The 24,035-nt window shown below is 56.1% G+C and overlaps 1 protein-coding gene across 9 annotated transcripts in view; it reads left to right on the forward strand.

Moving 5' to 3' along the window:
• The window catches only part of MCF2L (MCF.2 cell line derived transforming sequence like), a 194,006-nt gene that overhangs the window by 105,727 nt on the left and 64,244 nt on the right, over positions 1 to 24,035 (forward strand). For all 9 annotated transcript variants that reach the window (XM_030922075.1, XM_030922076.1, XM_030922074.1 and 6 more), the window contains 2 exons: positions 8,145 to 8,228; positions 18,014 to 18,128. In XM_030922075.1, the coding sequence (XP_030777935.1) occupies positions 8,145 to 8,228; positions 18,014 to 18,128 (199 nt within the window). The remainder of the gene's footprint in view (positions 1 to 8,144; positions 8,229 to 18,013; positions 18,129 to 24,035) is intronic.

Below are 24,035 nucleotides of genomic sequence, written 5' to 3' on the forward strand. Positions count from 1 at the left end.
GAGCATGTGGCCCGGGAGGCGGGGTGTGGGGAGGCAGTGGAGCCATGGGTACTGTGCAGCAGGTGGGGCTGTGACCACAGGTGGCAGAGCTGGCAGCCAGCCCGGCCCTCAGGGGAGAAGGTGGCAGGGCCAGGGTCTCTGAACTCTGGAAGGATCTGCGTCCCTCATCCTGAAACCCGGCCTCCTGTGTCACTCAGACAGTGGCTCTCAGTCACTTTGGTCTCTGGTCCCTCTGCCCCATGATTTTTTAAGTTGTTCTAGCTCAGAAGCCATTGCATGGATGGTGTGACTACCCCCAGCCAGGGCACGAATGCAGCCAGGGCACGAATGTAGCCAGGGCACGAATGCAGCCTGGGCACGAATGCAGCCAGAGCATGAATGCAGCTGGGCACGAATGCAGGCAGATCATGAATGCACACAGATCCAGGCCCCGTGCAGAGCCTGCCAGGTGTGGGGTGGACGCCGAGGCCCACCTGGCTGAAACTGCACTTGGGCCATTTTTTTGATACCAGGAAACGTTCATAAAAATGCTGGTGAGCAGGCAAGTGCCCTCCTTGATGACAGACCCTCCTGGAGCCCCTGGCTCAGACAATGTGACCTTGAGAACAACCCCCACATCGGCATCACCTGGGAGCCTCACCTCGAGACCTCTGCATCGTGGTTCTGAAATCACTTGAGTGGGCCGTGGCCACCGTGGGGCAGAGAGATAGGAAATACCTGCCAGAAGATCAAATTGCAATCCGTGTGATTTAAAGATCTCACTGGGCTGTGCTGGCAGTTCTAGAGTGGGCAGCACTTCATTCCATGAACTAGAATAAGAGCTCCAGTGAAACACAGCCGGCTGTGTGGACAGGGCTGAAGAAAGTGGAAACTGAGCAAACGCGGTTCTGTGGCCTCAGTCACTGTCCTTTGTAAGCTTGGGGAGTCAGCGGGAGAATTGACCGACTGGTCACTTTAGGCGGCTCTGTGTTGTAAGGATTAGTTTCACATTAGGTGATTGCCGGACTTACATCAAGCTTGAAGAAACAGAAGATCTCTGCACATGCGTGTGGCCTAGGCCAAGAGCTGTCACGTGACTAAGTTTGTGCTTAAATGGGTTTTTAGTATGTTTATCTTTTTTTCTTTTCTTTTCTTTTTTTCTTTTTTTTTTTTTTTTGAGATGGAATCTCACTCTGTTGCCCAGGCTGGAGTGCAGTGGCACAATCTCGGCTCACAGCAACATCTGCCTACCAGGTTCAAGTGATTCTCCAGCCTCAGCCCCCTGAGTACCTGGGACTACAGGCACCTGCCACCATGCCCAGCTAATTTTTGTATCTTTAGTAGGGAGGGGGTTTCGCCATGTTGACCAGGCTGGTCTCGAACTCCTGACCTCAGTGATTTGCCCACCTTGGCCTCCCAAAGTGTTGAGATTACAGGTGTGAGCCACTGTGCCCAGCCAACTATGTATATCTTTTTGACAGTGTGAAGAATTTATTTAGGCTTGACTCTTTTAAAGCACCGTAATGAATGTATAATTAAGTTATGGTAAAGTCTTAACCCTTTGTTACAGGGGAACGGTAATGCTGTGAGTGGCCGTGTCTCAGCCCCTGGATTTCAGCAGTCACCCTCGTAGGAGTCCCACCTCTGCGGGCAGCTCAGAACCTCCACGTTTTTATATTTAATTTAAAATGGTTAAATTCACTGCCGTAACTCATGGAATTAGGTCTTTTTAAAATCTAAGCAAACAGTCTTCGAGACAGAAAAAGTTGGGTAGTTCTTCATCTGTTTGAAGTGATGCTTTCTGGATGGGCCGCATTCTAAGAATGTATCAAAAATGGAAATTCTGACCACCGTTTTGATTGCCCTTTTACATATTAAGCAAGTTGAGAACAAGAACAACAAAAAGAGGGACCTCCGTGACTATGCCAAGGAAGACAGAGCCTGGCCTGGTTGGAAGACTGGCCTCTCTGTCTCCTGTTTCCTCCAAGGTCCGATAACAACCCTGGTGAGCGTGGGGACTTCATTTTGATTTTCAGTCTGGTCTGTTGGGGCCTAGGCAGGAGCTTGGTCCCAAACAACACACCCACGTGTGCTGAGGACACGCTCCAGGGGATTCTCGCGTCCGCCTGCATCAGAGAACCCAGGGCTTTGCAAGCCTGGGCGAGGTAGCGTGGAGAGGGCGGCTCTGGAGACGACCCCAGAGGAGATTGACAAAGTGCGGGACGTGTGTGTCCTCCCTACCCGAGGTGTAAACCGTCTCGCTCCAAAGGGCGTCTGGAGGGTTCTGCAGGGTGGCTGTGCGCTGACTCCTGCACCCCGCGGGGGCGTCCGCCGGCTCCTGGCCCTTGTCGGTTGGTTTTGCGGGTCTGAGATGACACCCCCGTGGTCGGGGCGGGGTTTCCCGATCACCACTTCTGTTGACCATCTTTTCTGGCCGGACCTTTTATTTTAAAAGATGTAAAGGTGAAGCTTTCTGAGATCAGAGAAAGATTATTTAGTGAGCCATGGGATTTAAGTCACTGTGTATGTGACATGAAATATTTATACCTAACCCACTAGCAAATGGCTCATTAGAAATATTTGAGATTTAATATGTGAGAATTCTGCCAACCACGTCAGGATAAACCTTGAGCATCGGGAATGCAAAATCAAACAGACCCTTTAACCCACGTCACAAACAGAGGTGTGGACGCCCCTTTTGTCCCAATGGCAGGGATGGGGCGCTGGCCCCGGGGTGTCCTGGTTCTCCTCCCTGACCCACGTGGTGTCAGGAGCTTGTCTGGAGGGGACGGGGACGCTGGCCTCCTGGGGTGTCCTTGTCTGAAGCCTGTGGTTCAGGCATTCTCCTCACTGAATTCAGATTTTGTTCAGATTTTGCGGCCTGCCTTTCTTATTTTTTTTTTTTTTTTTTTTTTTTGAGGCGGAGTCTCGCTCTGTCGCCCGGTCTGGAGTGCAGTGTCCAGATCTCGGCTCACTGCAAGCTCCGCCTCCCGGGTTTACGCCATTCTCCTGCCTCAGCCTCCCGAGTAGCTGGGACTACAGGCGCCCGCCACCTCGCCCGGCTAGTTTTTGTATTTTTAGTAGAGACGGGGTTTCACGGTGTTAGCCAGGATGGTCTCGATCTCCTGACCTCGTGATCCGCCCGTCTCGGCCTCCCAAAGTGCAGGGATTACAGGCTTGAGCCACCGCGCCCGGCCGACCTGCCTTTCTTACTGCCCTGCTTTGCAGCCCTGCCCTTCCTGGCTTTGGAGATCCTCATGGATGGGCTTGGGAAAGGCCTCTGGCCAGACGAACTGGTGACGTAATCCCATCTGACGCTCAGCCTTGGACTTTGAAAAGGCGCGACTGTCCCGTCCGATGGCCAGGATGCAGAAGCCTTTGGGAATGGGCTTGTTGCCAGAATAAATAAAAGGAGACAATTGGAAAAGATGGTCTGGGCCCCACGGCCACCAGTGAGCACCAGAGATGGGTTTTCCTCCCTCACCTGGGCCTCTTCCTGCTGCCAGGAGCTGCCTTGCTGCCGCCACCTGTGACAGCCCACCCCTACCCCCTCTGTGAGAGGGTTTCCAGGGCCCCACCCAGCTCCACCTGTGACGGTGTACCCCACCCCCACCCCCACCGTGAGAGGATTTCCGGGGCCCCACCTGGCTCCCATCCCCGTCTCCTGTGTTCTCTCTGCTGCTTGCGAGGTCACCTGGGCTGGAAAGGGTGCCCGGGATGCTGCTCAGATGTCTTGGCTGCCCTCCCACCCCCCACCCCCCACCCCCCATCCCCCACTCCCAGTTTTCAGGATGAAATTGCCATCAAATAAAGCAAGCTTTTGAGTCAGCTTGTAAGAGGAAGGAAGTTTGCTTCAGTCGTCTCGTTTTGTTGGAACAAAGAGATCTAAAGATAGACACATGGCTCCCCTCCCTGGACTGTCTTTGCTGGGACCCTGTTTCTGTGAGGAAAACTCGGTGGGGGGGCGGTTCACCTGTGTATCAGGTGAGCCAAGGGCACCTCTGCCCTTCCCACCCTTGGGAAATCTCACCACGTCGGCCCTGTAGTGGCCAGAAGAGATCGGCCCTCCCAGGTGGGGCTTCTGTGGTCGGTGCTGGGAACGGGCAGGGGCAGGCCTGGCCACCCCCTCGCCGGTCCCACCTGCTGCCTCTGCCCACACGGCGGGGGGAATGGGCGGGGCAACCTCTGCCCACACGGCGGGGGGAATGGGCGGGGCAACCTCTGCCCACACGGCAGGGGAATGGGCGGGGCAACCTCTGCCCACACGGCAGGGGAATGGGCGGGGCAACCTCTGCCCAGCCTCAGACGTGAGGCCCTAACTCTCCCCTCTCAGACCTGCCGTGGGGTCGTCATGGGGTCATCACTGGGGAGTTGGTTGGGGTGGGGCTGGGGAGGGAGCTGGGCTTGGGTGGCGAAGACGGGTTAGGGGCCCACCACCTCCCAGACATCCGACAGCACGGAGCCCCACGGAGGCCACGCTCGCCTGCCTGCGTCTCCTCCGGGGACCTGTCTCCTGAACCGAGTGGCCACCATTGTTCCATGCACTTCTTAGTCTTGTGGCTGCAAAATTAAGTAGATTGGAACTTTTATAGAAATTATGATCATAAAGGGCAAATTTTCCCATCATTCTTGAGTGGGTTCAAAAAACCAGGAAGAATGAAAACTTACACACGTAAATGGAAGAACGCCCAGCGCCCTGAAAATGCCAGGGCCGCCGCCTGCAGAGGCTCCTTGAAGAATGGGAGAAGGCCGACACTCTGCTGTGGGTCGGAGAGCGTCCGCAGGCCTTTTCAGGTTCACAGAGTGGCCGGTGACCACTTCAGATGTCGTGATATGTTAGAGTTTATTTGTATGAGCTTAGCTGTGTGCAGTTTCTGATTACGCACATGGGGAACCCTGCATTTCAAACCCAGAATGAGGTCTGAGGACAATATTTAGTTTGTCCTGGCCCAAAGAGTCCAGAGGCACTGGGGGCTGCCAGCAGGTGGACACTGCAGTGCGGATGGTGGACAGGTGGTGTGGACGGTGGACAGGCGGTGTGGGTGGCGGACAGGCAGTGTGGACGGTAGACAGGCGGTGTGGACGGTGGGCATTGCAGTGCGGATGGTGGACAGGCAGTGTGGACAGTGGACAGGCGGTGTGGACGGTGGACAGGTGGTGTGGACGGTAGACAGGCGGTGTGGACGGTGGACACTGCGATGCAGACGGTGGCCAGGCGGTGTGGACGGTGGCCAGGCGGTGTGGACAGTGGACAGGTGGTGTGGACGGTGGACACTGCAGTGCGGATGGTGCACAGGTGTTGCTTTGCCCCCCACGGGCCTGTGACGCCAGAAAGTGGGAACCCACCAGTGAGGGGTTGGGGCCTTGACATTGGATTCCACAGGATGCTGTGGGAAGGCACCCCCTCCCTTCCTCTGCTATGTTAGCAGGGATAGCTGCTGGGCCAGGCCCTGTGGTGAGGGTGGGGAACCCCAGGCACGGTCCCTGCAGCCTTGAGTGGGGGTTTGCAGGCACCCATGGAGGGTGCAGACTGCCATGAGGGCCCCTGCCTGATGGGGAGGTGGAGAAAGGCCTCTCTGAGTGGCATCTTGGTAGAAAATTGAGTGGGGTCAGACTGGCCACAAGAGGAGCGGCTGAGCAAGGGCCCCAGGCCTGGACCTCACCCTTCCAAGGACCCGAGTGTGTGGCAGCCCCTGGAGGGGTGGATGAGGAGACTACAGTGGACAGCCTGTCCCAGAGGCACCTTCACACCCACACGCACCACTCTCTCAGAATGTGGAGGGACGGCGGGCAGTGTCTGTTCGTCTCTAACACACGGGAAAGACATTTGATGTCAGCAGGGCCCCAGAGCAGGCGCCGGTAAGGTCCAGAGCCAGGTCAGGAACGCCTGAGCTCGTAGGGAACAGGCCAGGCCAGACACGCCACCTCTCAGCGCTGCCAGAACAGCGTTTAGGAGTCATGGTAGAAGTGTCCACATCGATGCCTGACTCCTGCGGTCGATGGCCTCTGAAAGTTGAGGTGCGGAGAGGGAGCCACTGACATGGGCCAATGCCTCCCCGTTTGTGGCCCCAGTAAGCCTGGGCCACCAGCATCCCGCGGCCATCACCGACCTTGGAACCCCCCTGTCCAAGCCGTCCCCCCCGTGATGAACCTGCCAACTCACAGTTCCACAATCTTTTTTTGTAGCCCCTAGAATTTCTAAAACTCTGGGAGACCTTCCCCTGTGACCCTTTCCATGTCAGCGATGTGCTTCTCGTGGGGTTAGCAGGTGTTGGATTTGAGGACGGTGCCTCCTGATTTCCTCTCTGAGGCTACAGTCACTCCTGGTGGGAGAGAAAAACTTACTGTAAAATCTGAACGTCCAACTGCGCAGTCTAGGCTGCCGTCAGCTGCACCAGACACACATTCCAGAGAGGTGTGCGCCAGTGGAAGTCACCCTGCCAGGAGCATAAAAAAGTATTTCATGCTTTACTGCTTGCCTGTTTCTTTCTCCCACAAAAGAAGCCATTGCTGACACATGGTTGCATACTGGGAACGGGTCTGTGCCCTGAACTCTCCCTGCGAGGCTCCGCACAAGGGCCTTGACATCTGCTTGGCTCTGGCAGGCCCCGTGACACCGTGGTCCCGCCACTTCCTCACCAGCACCAGGGTTGTCTCCGGCTCCGAGGCAAAGCAGTCCCGTAGCCGGCAGGGCTGCAGCCAACACGGCCCAGGAGGGGCCCCTGTGTGTTCCACTGTGTCCCATGTTTACACTTGTTTGTCTGCAAGACTGGAAGAGCAGGATTTAAGTCTGATGCCAGGTAGATATTATCTTGTGGCCTCTGCTGGGAATTTCCAGGTACAAACACTTCTGTCCCATATCTTCAGGCTGTTAGTGGCCTGGGTCCTCAGGTGTGGAAGAATTGAACGTTTAAGCCATTCTCAGGTCATCAGCATGAGTCCTGTGTCTTTCAGAGAGAAATTGTGTGGATGTTCAAGACTGCAAATGTGGCTGTATGATGAGCGTGCTGGCCAGAAATCGTGTCTGCTCTGTGGTCAGTGGTCAGTGTCCCCAAGGCATAGTAGCCCAGCATCCGCTCTGTGGCACAGACCACCAGCCTGTCAGTCCACACAGCTTTCCCTGTGGTCTTGCTGACCTCGTGCTCCCAGCCGGTGCTGGCTGCATGCTCCCGGCTGATGCTGACCCTGTGCTTCCAGCTGGTGCTGGCCCCATGCTCCCCCCGTGTTCGTGGCTGGTGCTGGCCCCGTGCTCTTGGCTGGTGCTGACCTCGTGCTCCCAGCTGATGCTGGCCTAGTGCTCCCGGCTGGTGCTGACCCTGTGCTCCCACTGTGCTCCCAGTTGGTGCTGGCCCTGTGCTCCCTGCTGGTGCTGGCCCCGTGCTCCCCCATGCTCCCAGCTGATGCTGGCCTAGTGCTCCCAGCTGGTGCAGGCTCCATGCTCCCGGCTGATGTTGGCTACGTGCTCCCGGCTGGTACTGACCCCGTGCTCCTAGCTGATGCTGGCCTAGTGCTCCCCCCGTGCTCCTGGCTGGTGCTGGCCTGGTGGCCACAGGTGCTTCAGTGCGTCCAGACCCATCTGGAATCTGCTGGGTGGGGGGATGGGTGCGGGAGTCGACCCTGCTGTTGCCTTCCTGCCTCATTTATGTCTAGCTAATGACAAGGCCAGGGATGTGGCACAGACCCCCAAGGGTCCCGTGTGTGCAGAGGCAGTGGCCCATTCCGTGGTCAGGTTTTCCTCATAGGGCATAAGTTACTGCACCTGCAACAGGCGGGCAGGGGCCACCTGAACATTTTCCCCAGTGTGAGTGGGACTCAGACCAAAGTGTATTTATCCCAGGACCAGGACCAAGCCCTTTCCTGCTGCTCCCCTGCCTCCCCTCTGCCCAGGTCTCTCTCTTTGTCCTTCCCTCTGTCTGTCAGTCCCTCTCTCTGAACCTCTTATACCACACTTTCAAAATCAATGGTGAATCATTCAACACACAGCTTTTGTGTGCTGAGAAACAAAGGACTCCACGTATTGGAAACTGAAAAGCCTTTTTCCAGCCACGTGATGCCGCTCCCGTAGGTGCCTGTGGATGTGCCGGCTCTGCCTGGGATCGGGTGGGCGCTTGCAGGGTGAGGCAGCTTCCTGGGACTGACGCGTGCTGTCTGCTCTTTCCGTGCAGATGAAATCATGCACCAGGACATCGTCCCACTCTGTGCTGCCGACATCCAGGACCAGCTGAAGAAGCGCTTTGCTTACCTGTCCGGTGAGTTCCAGAAGCCGGGACGGGGTGGAGAGGGAGGTGTCCGGGGCCAGGTGTGGGCTGAGCAGTCCCCACGGCCTGGTCATTCACTGCCTTGGGTCTGACCTGTGACCTGGTGGCTCTCCCCATCTCTGTGAAGTGGGCAGCTCCATGCCAGTTGGCACACGGCCACTGGGAGGAGGTGGGCGGGGGAGGGTCAGGGGGACGTGGCCTGGGCACCCCTGACAGCGGCCACCAGGGACAGATGGAGTGGGGCATGGGTGGCCGAGCCCATGGGCCTCAGTGACCCGCAGTTCCTGCTGCATCTGGGCACCTCCCCAGGCCACGCCTCTGTCCACTGTGGCCTCCAGCCCTGCATCTGGCACACCTGTGGAGGTGGTGCCTGCAGACTTGGGGACATAGTGAGGCTCCCAGCCCCGCCGTGTAGGTGCAGCAAGGGCATCTGCAGTGAGCCTGAGCTGTGCAGACACTGTTCTTATGTGAACAAATCTGCCCAACAGGACCCATCAGAAAAAATACATGAAATGTGTGCCCTCCCTGGGACATAAGGGTGCCCTGATGCCGAGGGTGCAATGCTCTCGGGAGCTCAGCCTCTGCCCCTCTGCATTCTCATTAGCAGCCCGGCCCCCAATCCATGGCTGGCATGGTAGGGCCTCCATCCCGCACTGGCACCTCCAGAGCCAGCCCACACCCCAGGCCGGGCCTTGGGGTCTGAGGGAGGCTGACTGCCAGGGGCCGAGGTGTAGCTGGCGAGTTTTACGAGACCAAAATCGAAGAGACAGCAACATGATGGCCAGAGGAGGAGAGCTGTCCAGGGACTCGGTCCTGCTTTCCATGGCGGAGAGGCCCAGGAGGAGGAAGGATAGAAAGCAGGGGGTCTCTGGAGAACTGACAACTCCCAGGGGACAAGGGCTCCAATCCCCCTGTGTCGGGGACCAGATGTGGTGATGACTCAGGAGAGGCACCGTGGTTTCTGCCAGTTCCTCCTGCGTCCCCAGCCTCTCCCTGCCCCTTTCACAACTCCCAAGAGGCTCACAGCTTTGCCACCAGGAGGGCCCCGACCTGGGCCTCCAGCCTCGACCTTCCTTCAGTTGCCAGGCAGTGCCCCCACCCCAGTGGTGCCTGGGAGGGCAGAGTCCCGGGACGGCCCCAGCCACCCACCTTTTCTCAGTCGTTCCTCAGACGCCGGCCCAGGAACTCTGTGAGGGGATTTTGCAGATGAATTTAAGGCCCCAAATCAGCAACTTTAAGATCTTCCTTGGTGGGCCTGACCCAGTCGGCTAAGCCCTTAAAAGAGATGGGGCTCTTCCTGGCATGAGAGATTCCAGGTGCAGAGAGGATTTGACACAAAGGGGTTCTCTGTGTGGCCCTGAAGGAGGCAGAGGCCGCCTGAGCAGAAGAGCCACCGCACGGGCAGCCGCTAGGACCCTGGGGCCTCAATGCTGCATCTGGGAGCAGAGCTCTGCCAAGCCCCTGGGGGAGCTGGAGAGCCTGAGCTCAGAGAGAATCACAGCCCAGCAACCCCTCCACGTGGGCCCAGAGACCCTGAGCAGAGACCCACAAGCTGATAAGTGCCTGAGCGTCAGTGATCTTAGGAACCACACCAAAGCCTCCGTGGGCTCCTCTCCCTCCTGGAATATAAGCCAGAGTCCCCTGTGGCACCACTGCCCCCACCTCGTCTCCTGCCCACGCCCTGGAGGCAGGCTACTTCCCTATCGCCCTGCCTCCCACCAACCTCGGGGCCTTTGCACGGGCGGCGCTCTCCATGCAGCAATTTTTTTCCGCGGGGCTTGTGGCTGGCCTGTCCCCTCAGGTCCTTGCTCAGAGGCACGCCCTTGGACGTGCCCTCTCCCTCCTCGCCTGCTCTTTGCTCCGCCCCCTCGTTATACGCCCTCGCATCCTCCTGTGTGTGGCGTGGGTCCCTCCTGAGGGCTAGGCTTGCTCACAGCTGCCTCCCGGCTCCTAGAGGTACACCCAGCCTCAGAGCCACGTACGGAGGGCTCAGCTGTGGGCCCGTCTGGGGTGGGACCCCACGCACGCCACGCTGTTCTCGGGATCCAGGTCGTAGCAGCACTACCGCGTCTGAGACGGATGGGTGTCGGCTTGAGCTTCTCCTGCAGATGTGCGGATTTGGATGAAGTCTGTGGCAGCCTCGGGTCTGTAGGTCTCCAATCACCCCGTCCCCTCCTCACCGTATCCAGCATGGCTGCGTCCTGAGGCTGCACCTGCACTCCGGGTTCCTGCCATGAAGCCCCCTTCTGTGTCCTCATGACAAAGGCCGTGCACTGGGGAATGGAAACATCCGGGGTTCGTCTTTCAGGTTCCCTGGGGTGTGCCCCTTCCGGAGGCTCCTTCCGGGGCACAGGTGTTCCTTGGTGTCCCTTGGCATCTTCATGCAGCCACCTCACCTGCACGTCGACGTCTCCTCTTCTGCCTCAAAGCCTCTCTGCCTTTCTCCCAGGACACCCGTCATGAGATTTAGGGCCCACCGTATAATCCATCATGGTCTCATCTTGAAAACTTTGTTACCTCTGCTGCAAAGACTTTTCCAAACAAAGTCACGTTCACAGGCTCCTGGGACAGGGAGTGGACGTGCCTTTCAGGGCCCGCCTTGGACTCGGTAAATCTGACTCCGAGGTTTGCTGTCTTGACAGCTGCCCCCAAGCGGGGCTCCCCTCCTGCCCCAGCATCACCTACAGGACTCGCTCTCCCTGTCTCACTCCACCCGAAGGAAACACAGACTCCCCCGCCAGCCACTCCTGCACACGGACCACCGTGGCGCTGGGCCCAGCTGGGCGAGACGCTTCCCTGTGGCTGGAGCCCACAGGTTGGCGCCCCAGCCTGTTCTGTGGACATTGGCTGAATTCGCTGGTCTCTGCATGCCTAGAATGGCTTCCATGAAGTGCCAGAGCAAAAAACTAAAGATGTCAGGAAGGAACGGCTCCGAATTCTCCTTTTCAAGAGGAGACTCTGCATTTCTTTCCATGTGCCCTGCTGATTTCCCCTCCCTGCAGACGTCCGCGCTGGCCCTGTGCTGTGTGCCGTGGAGCCAGGACTGCCCCTGTGATGTGTGTGGTCCCCTCTCTTCTGCCTCCATGATCTGTGGATGCACAGGTGCCACGCAGAGCCCCACAGCTCTGTCCAGGTCCTGAATCCAAATGAGGCAGCTTTTGAAAGGCGGCCAAGTGAGGGATGCCTACACCTCGGGGCTCCAGACCCCCATACGTTGCTGCCCAAAGTCAGGACGAGCTGCGGAAATCACACCTGGACTCTGTGTCTGTCACCCACAGACAGCAGCTCCCAGTTCAGCCTGCGTCCCTCATCATCCACGCCCTCTACTCACAGTGACGTCTGCCCCAAAAGCACTTCGCTTCACCCTGAAGCTACGAGACCTGCCACCCTACTGTCCCCTCTAGTTTTCTGAGATTTGAGGAACGAGGAATTGGGTGTAAAATCAGGAAATATCCTACATGTAAATTCTTGATTATTCTTGTCCTTCCGGGCAGAGCCGCGTCCCGCGAGTCAGCCGTTTGACTCTTTCTTACTGAAGGATGAGGGTTGCGGGGGGCGCATGGGTGCCCCAGACCCAGAGGCAATGGCGCATCCCCTGGTGTGGCGGTCGGAGTCAGGCCCCGAGGACGTCGTGGGCTCAGAACTCAGTCCTTGTGTCATCCTAGAAAAGATGCTTCAACTTGCCGACCGTCAGCAAGAGCTAAAAACAGGGCTGGAGAATTTACCACTGAGGAACTTATGATCTGAAGTGAAAAACGCTGAGAACAGACTTGCCACCGGTGAAAACCACAAAGCTGAAATGGAGGCCGTGCCCGGAACGCAGAGGCCACTTGCGCTGCGTGTCTCACGCCTGCTGCGGATGGCAGCCCCCTTCCACTGCCCAGGCAGCTCTTGGAAATCTCGTTTTGCTTTTACAGGAACGTGGCATGGTCAGAGGCAGCCATCAGCTGTCCAGGGACCTGGATTTGACAGGATTGTTCCATCCCATGTCCAGGCAGCCCAGGTGTGTGGAGACGGGGAAGACTTAGGAGACCCTCCCCCTGGCCTGTGCTGTCTTCCCGGGAAGAACACTGGAGACCTTCGTCTCTTCTCCTTTCCTCATCTTCCCCAAGCGCTCGCTGCACAAGCCGCCTCCTGTCTTGCCCCTTCTCCCACCCCATTTTAGTTTGGTCCCAGCTTACATCTCATCCTGAGGATTAAGTGTGCAGCTGAACTGCAGTTCTCAGATGAGCTGCAGGACTCCAACATGGCACCTGCCTGGGCAGTCCTGAGAGAGGGATTCGAAGTGGGGAAGGACCCCGGAGCCTTCCTGGCACATGGTCTGAGGCTCCAGCCACCAAGTCCCAAGCTCAGTCTGCTCTTACCACGACCTGACGGCTGCTCCAACCTATGGGGACCGATCCGATCCTGCACTCCCTAAGGCCAACAGCTTTTTGACACCCAGGCTTCAGCCACAGACAGACAGACGTTCCCTGCCCGTGGGGGTTTGCCCTTGCTGGAGAGAAACAGAAATGGACACAGGGTCACTGGGGTGGCCCTGGGTGTTCTGCGGAGAATCAAAGTCGTGAGATGGAGACAGGAATCCTGTTAGGTTTGGGCGGAGCCGCATGTGCTCCTTTCTGGACCTGCTTCAAGGAATCCGATGGTTGCACGACCTCAAACCAGTTGCTGTGGGATAAATGTTTCTGTCCCTCCGAATTCAGATGTCGAAACCCTAACCCCGGAGGTGATGTTTGGGGAGGCGAGGCCTTTGGGGGGAGATTAGATCATGAAGGTAGAGCTCCCAGGTGGGATCAGTGCCTTTGTAAGGGGCTGAAGAAACCAGATCTCCTTCCGCAGCGTGGCCATGCCTCAAGGAGACCTCTGTGAATGCGGAAGCCGCTGTCACCAGACACCAGGTCTGTGGGCGCCTTAATCTTGGACTTACCTGGACAGAGCTGTGAGATAAATTTCTGTTGTTTGGGCCTCCCGGTCTGTGGTGGTTTGTTATGGCCGCCCAGAGAGACCAACAAACAACCTGTGTGAAAATGTGAGTCATAAAGGGGTGGTGTTGACAATGTGAGTCACTGCCATAAACGAGTGGTGTTGACAAAGGCATCCTGTCCAGGTAGGAGCTCCGTGTGGCTAAGTAGGGTCCAGTTTCAGAAAGTGATGCCTTCTTGATGTCATCTTCACACTGACAGGAGGTTTTTAGTTCTTATTTTAAGATTTTCCTACCCGACAGTTAACTTAGCATACAGATATCACAGTAAATTAACCACATGAATGCTTTCATTCCTAAGCAGCTCATGTGGGTGAGTTTCTAAAGCCATGTTTGGGCCGATGCATCACTCAAGGGGGAGTCCCTAAGATGCATCATGTCCATGGAGAAAACGAAGCAGGACACACGTGTGAGTCGTCACCCCCTTGGTCACCCAGCTTGGCCATCACACACGCCTCCTGCCCAGGACGTGTGTGCATGTGTGACAAAGTCCCCTAGACTGGGTGGTTTAAGCCACAGGAGTTTATTTCTCTTGGTTCTGGGGCGGGAAGTCCCGGATGAAGGCACCGGCAGATGTGCTGCCTGGTGAGGGCTCACTTCCTGATTGACAGACTGCCGCCTTCTCCCTGTCCTCATGTGGCCCGGCGAGCAGAGCAAGCCCACAGAATCCCACAGAGCCCCACTCCCACAGCCTCCTCACCTCCCACAGGCCCCACCTCCCAGCACTGTCCGCCTGGGGTTAGCATTTCAACACATGAATTCAGGGGAAGACAAATATCCAATCCGTAACAGTGTATATGTGTAGATGTGTGTGTATAGATGTGTGTATGTGTAGTGGGTGTGTGTGTGCATGTGTAGCTGTGTATGTGTAGATGTGTGTATGTGTAGTGGGTGTGCATGTGTAGATGTGTGTATGTATAGTGTGTATATGTGTGTATGTATAGATATGTGTATGTGTAGATGTGTAGATGTGTAGTATGTGTGCATGTGCATGTGTAGCTGTGTATGTGTAGATGTATGTGTAGTGTGTATATGTGTGTACGTGTAGTGTGTGTGCGTGTGCATGTGTAGATGTATGTGCAGATGTGTATGTGTAGATGTGTGTATGTGTAGGATGTATGTGTAGTGTGTGTGCGTATGCATGTGTAGCTGTGTGTGTAGCATGTTTGTGTATGTGTAGCTGTGTGTGTAGATGTGTATATGTGTAGTGTGTATATGTATGTGTGTATAGTGTGTGCATGTGTAGATGTATGTGTAGATATGTGTAGATGTATGTGTAGTGTGTGTGCATGTGCATATGTAGCTGTGTATGTGTAGATGTGTATATGTGTGTACATGTGCATGTGTAGCTGTGTATGTGTAGATGTGTAGCGTGTATGCATGTGCATGTGTAGCTGGGTATCTGTGTATGGTAGCTGTGTATGTGTGTGTAGCTGTGTATGTGTGTATCCATGTGTGTATGTGTAGGTGTGTATGTACATGTATGTACATATACATATATGCGTATGTGTGTAGCTGTGTATACATGTGTGCATAGGTGTGTGTCTAGCTGTATGTGTAGCTATGTATCTGTGTATAGCTGTGTATGTATGTGTGTCTGTGTTTATAGGTAGCTGTGTGTGTAGCTGTGTGTCTGTACATGTGTATATGTGCATGTATGTGTGTATATGTGCATGTGTGTGTGTATAGGTAGCTGTGTGTAGCTGTGTGTGTGTATTTGTGTAGCTGTGTGTGTATTAAACTGAGTGTGTATCTCACATTAAAGCAAGATCCCATAGGAACCATACTTCTTTCTGGTGACGGGGATGAGAGGGGGTTGCAGCTGCCTTCCACCCCTAGCGAGTGGGTACAGGCCCAGTTGCTTGGGTGTGAGAGTTCACGTGCAGGTGTGACAGGTCTCAGCCAGGACAGTGGTTCTTGGACGTGGGTGGGGACCGGAAGCTGTCCCTGGTGCCGTGTGGCAGGGTGCTATTCTGAACCACAGAGGAACTTCGGAGCCCTCTGTCCTCTGTGGCATTCCGTCGGCCTCCAGTTACTAGGCCGGGTGCAGACGCAGAAGTAGAGCTTGTTCTTGGTGCCATTGGCCCTGCAGGGTCCTGGCACTGCCCACCTTGGTGGGGATGGTTTCTCAAGAGAGGGACTCTGCCCCCAACTCTGCATCCAGCGGTGTTTGACTGCCTCATAACCTGCAGGTATGGGAGCTTTGGTGCCTGCTTTTCAATCTCAGTGGACAGGCTGGGATTTCCACTCCTGACTTGGGCAGAAAGAACAGGGTATTTGCTTTCCATTGAGGCTGCGGTGGAGCACAGAGAGTTCGGAGATACCTAGGGTGGCAGCAGCTTGAGACCAGCACCAGCAACCCCCTGAACCAGGCTGTGCGGCCTAGGTCAGGCCCCCAGGCGATTTCAGCTCTGGGGTTACCTGGCCCCCATCCTCTCCCCTGGGCAGCTGGAGGCTGCCTTTAATGGCAACCGAAAAGTTGCCACGAGCTCCTGGTCGTTGTGGTAGGTACTGCGTGAAGCTGAGACATGCATGAGCCACATCCCAGGGGGCTTTGAGCCCCCACCGCGGCGGCGGCTGAGGGAAGGCTTGTCACATTCGCTCAGGAGGACACAGGGCCGCAGTGTTCACTCAGCGGCCTCTTATCATTGAGATCGAGGAATTTTCCGAGAGGAAGTGAGAGTTAACAATGATGAAAGGTTTGTGGGTGAGTGACAGGCATGTTCTGTTGAGGACTGCATGGGACATTGTGCGCTGCCAGAGACGGGGGCAGAGGTCAAGAGCCCTTGAGGGCTGGGAGAGTTCAGAGGGCAAAAGTCATCAGAGCACAGCGGAGCCAGACCCAGCAGCCGCCTTCCCATTCAGGGGCTTCATTAGAATCCAGCATTGCAGGGACTGAGCTGTCCCAGGTGAAGGGGAGGCCATCACGGTGCGTGGACGCCCCTCGGCTCAGCCCTTTAAGAGGCTCGGCAGCTGGGATGGGCTTGAGGCATGAGCCCTCAAAGGAGGTTAGGAACGAGCTAGGGAGAAAAGATATGTTCATGTGACGTGCTGGCTGAGGTGAGAACAGTTGTGTCAGATAATGAGTCACGTCCCATTGAGGGGTGCTGACAAGGGCTGGACAGGCTCTTGGGAGGAGGCCACGGAGCCCTGTGCTGAGGAGACACCCACAGGGAACCTCGCAGGCCCAGCGTCCCAGGATCACTGGATGGTAAAAGCTGCCCTGCTTTTAGCGTCCTGGCGTGGCTGGGCTTCGCCAAGACCCAGAAGCAGAAGTTCCGGAAGCTGAAGGCGGTGGCTGTGGGGGGCGCAAGGCAGCGGTGGACTGTCGCTGTTAAGAGACAAAGCTGTGGTTGTCGCAGGCTGTGTGCACCCTGGGTCTTCTCTGTGAGGACATGGATGAGGAACAGCGAACTCACCATTATCTCTTCTCCATAAAAAGCTACCCTAGACTTTGTTCGCTTGAAACAGCCCGATTTTACGGATTTATTCTTCATTTAGTGGCTCAGGAGTTCCAAAGGGCTCAGCCAGGCGGTTCTTCACTCCACGGGGCACTGACTGGGTCCTTCACTCAGCTGTGTCCTCGTGTGGGGCGGGCTGGAAGATCCTGGGGGCTGCCGTCCCACACCCCCACCTCCCTGCCCTTTCACAAAGCCCACCTTCAGCCCTCGGTGCTGGGCCTCCTCAGAGCAGGTGGACGCTGGGTGGTGGAACCACCTCTCCAATGACCGTGGGGCATGAGAGGGCAGCTGCAGTGTCCTGAGTCCCAAGTTCACTTCTGCTGAGTCCTGAAACAGGTCACAAGGCCGGACCCCGGCTTGGGAGAGAGAAATGGATTCTGTCCAGCCAAGGTGGCGAGGCAGGGTCAGTGGCCAGCTCCAGCAGGCAGACCTGGAGCCCGGCCTGTGGGACTCCAAAGTCAATGTTCAAATGGAACCCTTTGAAACTGAATTGCTTAAAAGCCGGCAACGTCAGAGAAGCTGGACGATACCCACCAACAGCACAGTTAAGCAGGTTATTAGGGCACATAGACGTGGAATATTATGCGATATTTAAAATAATGGTTACATTGTTTAAAAGCATGGAAACAGTTTGTTCTCGGGGTTAGGAAGGAGGCAGGAGACAAGCTTCTCTATCCAGTATCATCCCAACAAGGTTAAAAAAGCCCAGAGAGGCCGGGCGCGGTGGCTCAAGCCTGTAATCCCAGCACTTTGGGAGGCCGAGACGGGCGGATCACGAGGTCTGGAGATCGAGACCATCCTGGCTAACACAGTGAAACCCCGTCTCTACTAAAAAATACAAAAAACTAGCCGGGCGTGGTGGCGGGCGCCTGTAGTCCCAGCTACTCGGGAGGCTGAGGCAGGAGAATGGCGTAAACCCGGGAGGTGGAGCTTGCAGTGAGCTGAGATCCGGCCACTGCACTCCAGCCTGGGCGACAGAGCGAGACTCCGTCTCAAAAAAAAAAAAAAAAAAAAAAAAAAAAAAAAAAAAAAAAGCCCAGAGAAAAAGGCTTGGAAGGAAACACACTGAATTGTCACGGTGGCTGTCCCACGGTGGCTGTCCCACGGTGGCCAAGATAACGGGTAATTGTCTAAATTCACGTCACTTTTGTGTACTGTCCAAATATTTTCTTCAAGCAGCACACATTTCTTTCAAATAAAAATTATGTAACGATGAAGAACATGCCTCAGTTTTAACTGAAATACTGGGTGCTGATGGAAACGGGCCAACATGCATGGAGTCCTCAGGGGCCGTGGAGCCCTCGGCTAAGTGTCTGCCTCTGGTCTCTCCCCAGGTGGGCGGGGGCAGGACGGAAGCCCGGTCATCACCTTCCCTGACTACCCGGCCTTCAGCGAGATCCCGGACAAGGAGTTCCAGAATGTCATGACCTACCTCACCAGCATCCCCAGGTGCGTGCGCTCCGAGCCTGGCAGACACTGTGGTTTGGGGCAAAGTCTGAGGTTTCACCATCGTGGGGTCCCTGCAACTATGGGATGAGGCAGAGTCTCTGTGAGATTTCCCCGTCGTGGGGTCCCTGTGAATGTGGGTTGGGGCAGAGCCCCCCATGATTGTGGGACAGGGCAGTCTGAGGTTTCACCATGGTGGGGTCCCCGTGACTGCGGGATGAATTAGGGTCTGTGGGAGCCATCGTTGCATTCCCCGTGGCTTTGCTGAGGGGTTAGAGCTTTGTCAGCATCATGGCTCTGAGGAGCTCAGGAGTCTGCCTCGGATCTGATCTGGGGTCCGAATCCAGCCTTTCCGCTCCAAGCTGCTGTTCTTTCCTGTGTTACCACCTGGAGGCTCAGCTGCTCAGCAGTCGGGATCTGGCTTAGCCTGGGCACCGCTTTTCTTCCACATAAACTGTCACTGCGCATGCCTGTGTGATCAGCAGCGCTCTGGTGCGAGGGTCCTGTGTTCTTCATGCCGCGGAGGCCATCTGCACGGGGCCTGATGCTCATGGGAGCAGAGCCCGTCCACGTGGCCTCTCTGTGGTGTGGTCAGGACCTGGGGGCGTGGCCGCCTCCTGCCCTTTCCAGGAGAGAACTGACCCCAGAGGTACCAGAAAATCGGGTTAGCAAAAATGGTTCCCTTAGGCTGCAGTTTTTTTGTTCCAGGCATAGCTGGGTCCCCGTCCTCTGAAAAGGCAGGGAGTCCAGTTCTGTGTCTCCCCAGCGGCCGGCGGGAGAGCAGTGTCAGGCCCGTGAGCCGCAGGCTGACCTGGGGGGGCACCACGGGGGTCTCGCATCTGCTGCGGTCACCCCAGCCACCAGGAAGATGCTGAGAATGTCAGCCACACACCAGGCAGAGTAGCTGCTGCTTCCATTTGGGGTATAGTGAACCACACACCAAGTAAAAACAGAAATATCCTTAAATGTGGCATCTGTATCCCTCACATTACATAAGGTGGCAAAACAGAGGAGATGTTTAACCGTCAGTGTGAAAGTGTGGCCGCGGCCATTACTGTGAAGGTTCTCCTTTATTCTTCAGTCTTTAAAGACAACAGCGCACTGGGCCTGGTAACTGAGAGCTCAGCGCATCGGCCTGACCTGGAAAACAGCACATAGATCCCCTGATAAATGTCACGTAACCACCAGTTGGCAGCAGCCAGCCTCTGCAGTAATGCCTTGAGGAGAGGGAGAGCGGTGGGCACCTCTGTCCACTTGGCGGGTAGAGGTGGGAGCTGGCGGAGCAGGGAGCTTGTGAGCCTGTCAGGGGCAGGACGTCTTGGTGGGCAGAAAGAAGGGGGGTGGCTCGTGGCCAGCTATGGTCAAAGGCCTGGACATGGCAGTGTCCTGGTAACCCCAAATCACTGTGTGTTGGGTTTGTGGTTCTGACCTCGGTCTCTTGTCTTTTGTGAGAATCTTGCACCCACCATGCACCAGGCTCTGCTGGCTGAGCTGAGTGCATGGAGGAGGGGCTGGTCTCGGGCCAAGTGGCCGAGTTCCTGAGGGCTGATGGGACCGGCTTGGTGGGGCAAGGCTGTGATGCTGCAGATGGTTTCCCCACATTCCTCCCTGGTTCTCAGTTGCACTGTGGCAGGAAGGCAGTTATTAAGCCCATGTTATAGATGAGTCTTAATAACGGGGTGATGGCTGGAGAAAGTGGATGGCTGGGCAGGCGAGCGCCTGAAGGCTCAGACCCATGGCCGTACCCCGAGGACAGGGCTCCAGGTGTGCTGTGGCCAGAGGGTGTCCTTGAAGAGGGCAGTGATCTCCAAGTCTCTAGGCCTGTGTCTGTCACCTGCACAGGAGGAAGGGCCTGTGCCCCAGGGGACGGCCGGCCTGGCAGGTACATCCGCCCCCTGATGGCGCCTCCCGGCATGGGGCTAAATGAGATTCTGTGGTGTCCACACTGAATGCTGACTGGTCAGACTCATTCTCAGAAGTCAGGGCTGTTGTCAGTGCTTGCTACTTGGAGCCATGAGCTGGGGTGTCTCCTGTTCGTTGAACCTTCCTGTCTCTTTTGTCTTAGAAACTTCATGGAGTCCCTTAGCTACCCACATCCCTTTTCTTGAGATTTTCTAGCATCTGCAGTGCTCAGAGGCCACCCATCAAGACTATAAGAGTGTGGTACGCGACACGTGTTCATATGTGCACACTGCTGTTTATCCAGTGTTCTGGAACCTTCCACAGCCCCCTTGCCGCTGCCCCACTTCTCTGTCTGCTTCTTCTCCTGAGATTCAGGAATCTCAGATGGGTCCAGACTCCCGCAGGACAACACTCACTCAGCCATCTCTGTAGATTGTGCCTCTGTGAGCCGCACAGCCTGGTCTGGCTGAAGGTGGCTGGAGCGCAGGCCCAGTCCCCACTGTGGACACGCGGGCCCCGGGATCCCCAGTGGCAGCTCTGTGGCTCCCTACTATTCGCCTGTGTATGGAAACTCAGGTTTTCTGGTCACACTTAGATTATAAAAAGTGGAAGAGGCCTTTTATATCACCAGACGGTCTAAATCAGATCCTGGAAATGCCAGCTTCGTTCAGCCCTGAGCAGCACTGCTGACCATGGAGCTGTTTCCCCCACTGGACTCAGTGTGGGTGTCTGAGTGTGTGGGGTGAGTGTGGGGTGTGTGTAGTGTGAACGTGTGGCGTGTCTGTGTGGTGTGTGTGTAATGTGAGCCTGTGGTGTGTGTGGTGTGTGTGGGGTGAGTGGGGTGTGAGTAGGATGAGTGTGTGGGGTGAGTGTGGGGTGTGTGAGGTGTGTGGGGTGTGTGGAGTGTGTGTAAGTGTACGTGTGCGTTCTACCCACGTTTCCTTCCCTGTGTGGTATGTATGTAATGTGAGCATGTGGCATGTGTGGGGTGAGTGTGGGGTGTGTGGGGTGTAAGGTGTGTGTGGCATGTGTGGGGTGAGTGTTTGGTGTGTGGGGGGTGTGTGGAGTGTGTGGTATGTGTGGCCTGAGTGGGGTGTGTGGTGTGTGTGGCGTATGTGAAGTATGTGGGATGTGTCTGGGGTGAGTGTGGTGTGGGGGGTGTGGGGTGAGTGTGGGGTGTGAGGTGTGTGCGGAGTATGTGTGTGGTGTGTGGGGGGGGTGTGGGGAGTGTGTGGTGTGTAGGGGTGAGTGTGGGGTGTGTGGGGTGTGTGGTGTGAATGTGAGTGTACGCATGCATTCTACCCACGTTTCCTTTCTCCCGTGTGGTGTGTGTAGTGAGCCTGTGGCGTGTGTGGGGTGAGTGTGTGGTGTGTGTGGCATGTGTGGACTATGGCATGTGTGTGGGGTGTGTAGGGTGTGTGGGGTGTGTGTGAGCGCGAGTGTACGCGTGCATTCCACCCACGTTTCCTTTCTTCCCGGGTAGGTCTCGTCAGTGTCAGACCCAGTGCTCCCTTTCTATCTGGAAATAAAACTCTTTGATAACAAAACCCAACCTGTGTGAATTTGGGAGGACGCCCGTGTGCCCTGATCAGAAGGACCACAGAAGGGACGCGGCGGGCCTGTAAGAGCCACCTGTCCCCTGGCTCTCCCGGCATCCTAGGGCGCAGCAGCCACGGCAGCTCCCTGGATTTCTGCGAGCACGGGGGCCGCGGGCGTGCTGTGCGGACCCTTTGCCTCCAGGGTGTTGCCACTGAGCGTGTCCTTCCTGAAAGAGTGAACAATTCTTGACACATTTCTAAGGGAAATCTTCTTCCTAAGGGCATCTAAGGGATGCCGCCTTGAGAAGTGCAGAGTGTGTTAAAAACGTGGGGGTCAAGCACGGCCTCTGCAGATAAAACCAGGGTCCCCACAAGCCTTGCAGGTGCAGCTTGGCGGAGGGGACCGTCCCAGAGGAAGTCTCTGCATCCCTGGCGAGCAAAACTGCCAGGCTAGTGACAAGGAGGAGACCTGCCGCGGCGCCCTGAGGGTGCTGTGCCCCGGGAAGTACCCTCTGCAGGGGACCCTCTTCCCAAGGAGGGGGCGGCCTGCCCTCTGCTGGAGATGCGGGGCATTGCGGCTCGGTCCTGGGACATCCCCAGGAGACAGTGAGGAGGGGCAGCTTGGACCTTTTCTTCCAGGAGAAGGTGGGCGAGACCCTGGCACAGGCCGCTCCCCAGCAGGCAGTTTGCAGACAGCTGCACAACCAGCACGTTCTTTCAGTGGGAAGAAGTGAAATTGACCAGGCCTGTTCTTTCCAATGTCAATGCAAATTAAATGGAAAATCTCTCCTGAAGGCTGCTTTAAAGGGGTTTCAACTGTTACATTCTAAACCAAGCATCACTGCCATCAATTTAGAAAGAATGTTGTATCCTAACTGTAACTTTCCTTCTGTTTTCATAGGCAAATGCCAGGTGTCCTCATTCAAGCACTACATCTGACTATACTCATCATTTTTGAAATATTAGACTGAAATAGACAGGTTTGCCCCGAATGGTTTGGGACACCTCTTAATAGAAATCAAGTTCTTGGTCCTTGGAAAGACGACTCACCAGGGCGAAGGGGGTGACCTCGTGCTTTGCCGACTCAGGTGTCCGCTGATGCCCGATGTGGGCCCTCCGTGTTGGGGATGTCGGGCTTTGGGCTGTCACATGTTTGTCAGAGGGCAGATTCGGATCTCCGAAAACCCTGTAGCCCTTCCTGTTCCGAGTGGTGCTCAATTTAACCAACATCGGCCAGGCCTTGGTAGACGCCAAGGTCTCAGAGAGGCGATAGAGACCAGTGACAAGCAGATTCCAGACCCTGTATGGCCCCCTTAGAGCCACGTGGGCTGGGGAGGAGATGCAGAGGTAGATGCGTCAGACCTGTGTGTCCAGGCACTGCTTGCTGAGAAGTCTCCATGGTCAGTGCACACTGGGAACACGACAGCAAATAAACAGAGAAAATTGTGGTGCTGAGACAATATGTCAGCTGTGGAGGGCTCACAGGGCAGCAGGGCTGCGGGAAAACACAGTGAGAGAGAGACAAAAAGAGAGAGACAGAGAGAGAGACAGAGACAGACAGTGAGAGACAGGGAGACAGAGAGTGAAAGACAGAGACAGAAAGAGACAGAGACAGACAAAGAGACACAGAGAGACAGAGATAGAGAAACAGAGACAGAGACAGACAGAGAGAGACAAAGAGAGACAGAGACAGGGAGAGACAAAGAAAGAAGGAGACAGGAAGAGACAGAGAGACAGAAAGAGAATCAGAGAAAGAGACAGAGAGAGACAGAGGCAGGGAGAGACAGAGACAGAGAAAGAGAGCATGAGGGAAGCAGAGGGCGGGGGCGGCAACATCACCGTGGACAAAGAACTTAATGTAAACTGGGAAGCAGTCGTCACAGAGACACCAGGAGGGAGCCAGCCTGAGTTGGGGGGACAGTCACAGAGACCCCAGGAGAGAGCCAGTGGCATCTTTGGGGCAGCGAAGGCACCAGGGGGCAGGACAGAGTGCCGGGGAGTCAGGGGCTGTAGGGACAGAGTCTGGGAGGTGAGACAGGGTCTGTGGAGCCTTTTTTGAGGGGCTGTGTTTTCTGTGAAGTAGGTGCCAAGGAGTTCATGACCTGCCAGAATGCAGGGTGGAGGGAGGAGCTGGGAGATGGGGAGGAGGGTGGCAGCCCTCAGAGAAGGTGCGAGGTGGGGAGCTTGGGGCTTGCTGGAGGAGCAGTGTGGAAGGAGTTCACTGAAGCTGATGATGACGCTTATTTTCCCTGGGTCTGGCTCAAAGCTCCCAGCTCCTTGGAGGTAGGGACTCCATCTACCAGCCAGCTTGCCAGGACAGAGGTCATGTTCAGCCCATAAGAGGCATGTACACATACGGATGCACACGTGCACACACACAGACTTGCACATGCCACACACACACACAGATACACACAGGCATGCGGGCACTCACACACAGACACACCCACACACGTACAGATGCACACAA

The sequence above is a fragment of the Rhinopithecus roxellana genome, chromosome 18 (genome assembly GCF_007565055.1).
Source record: "Rhinopithecus roxellana isolate Shanxi Qingling chromosome 18, ASM756505v1, whole genome shotgun sequence".
Classification (NCBI taxonomy): Eukaryota; Metazoa; Chordata; class Mammalia; order Primates; family Cercopithecidae; genus Rhinopithecus; species Rhinopithecus roxellana.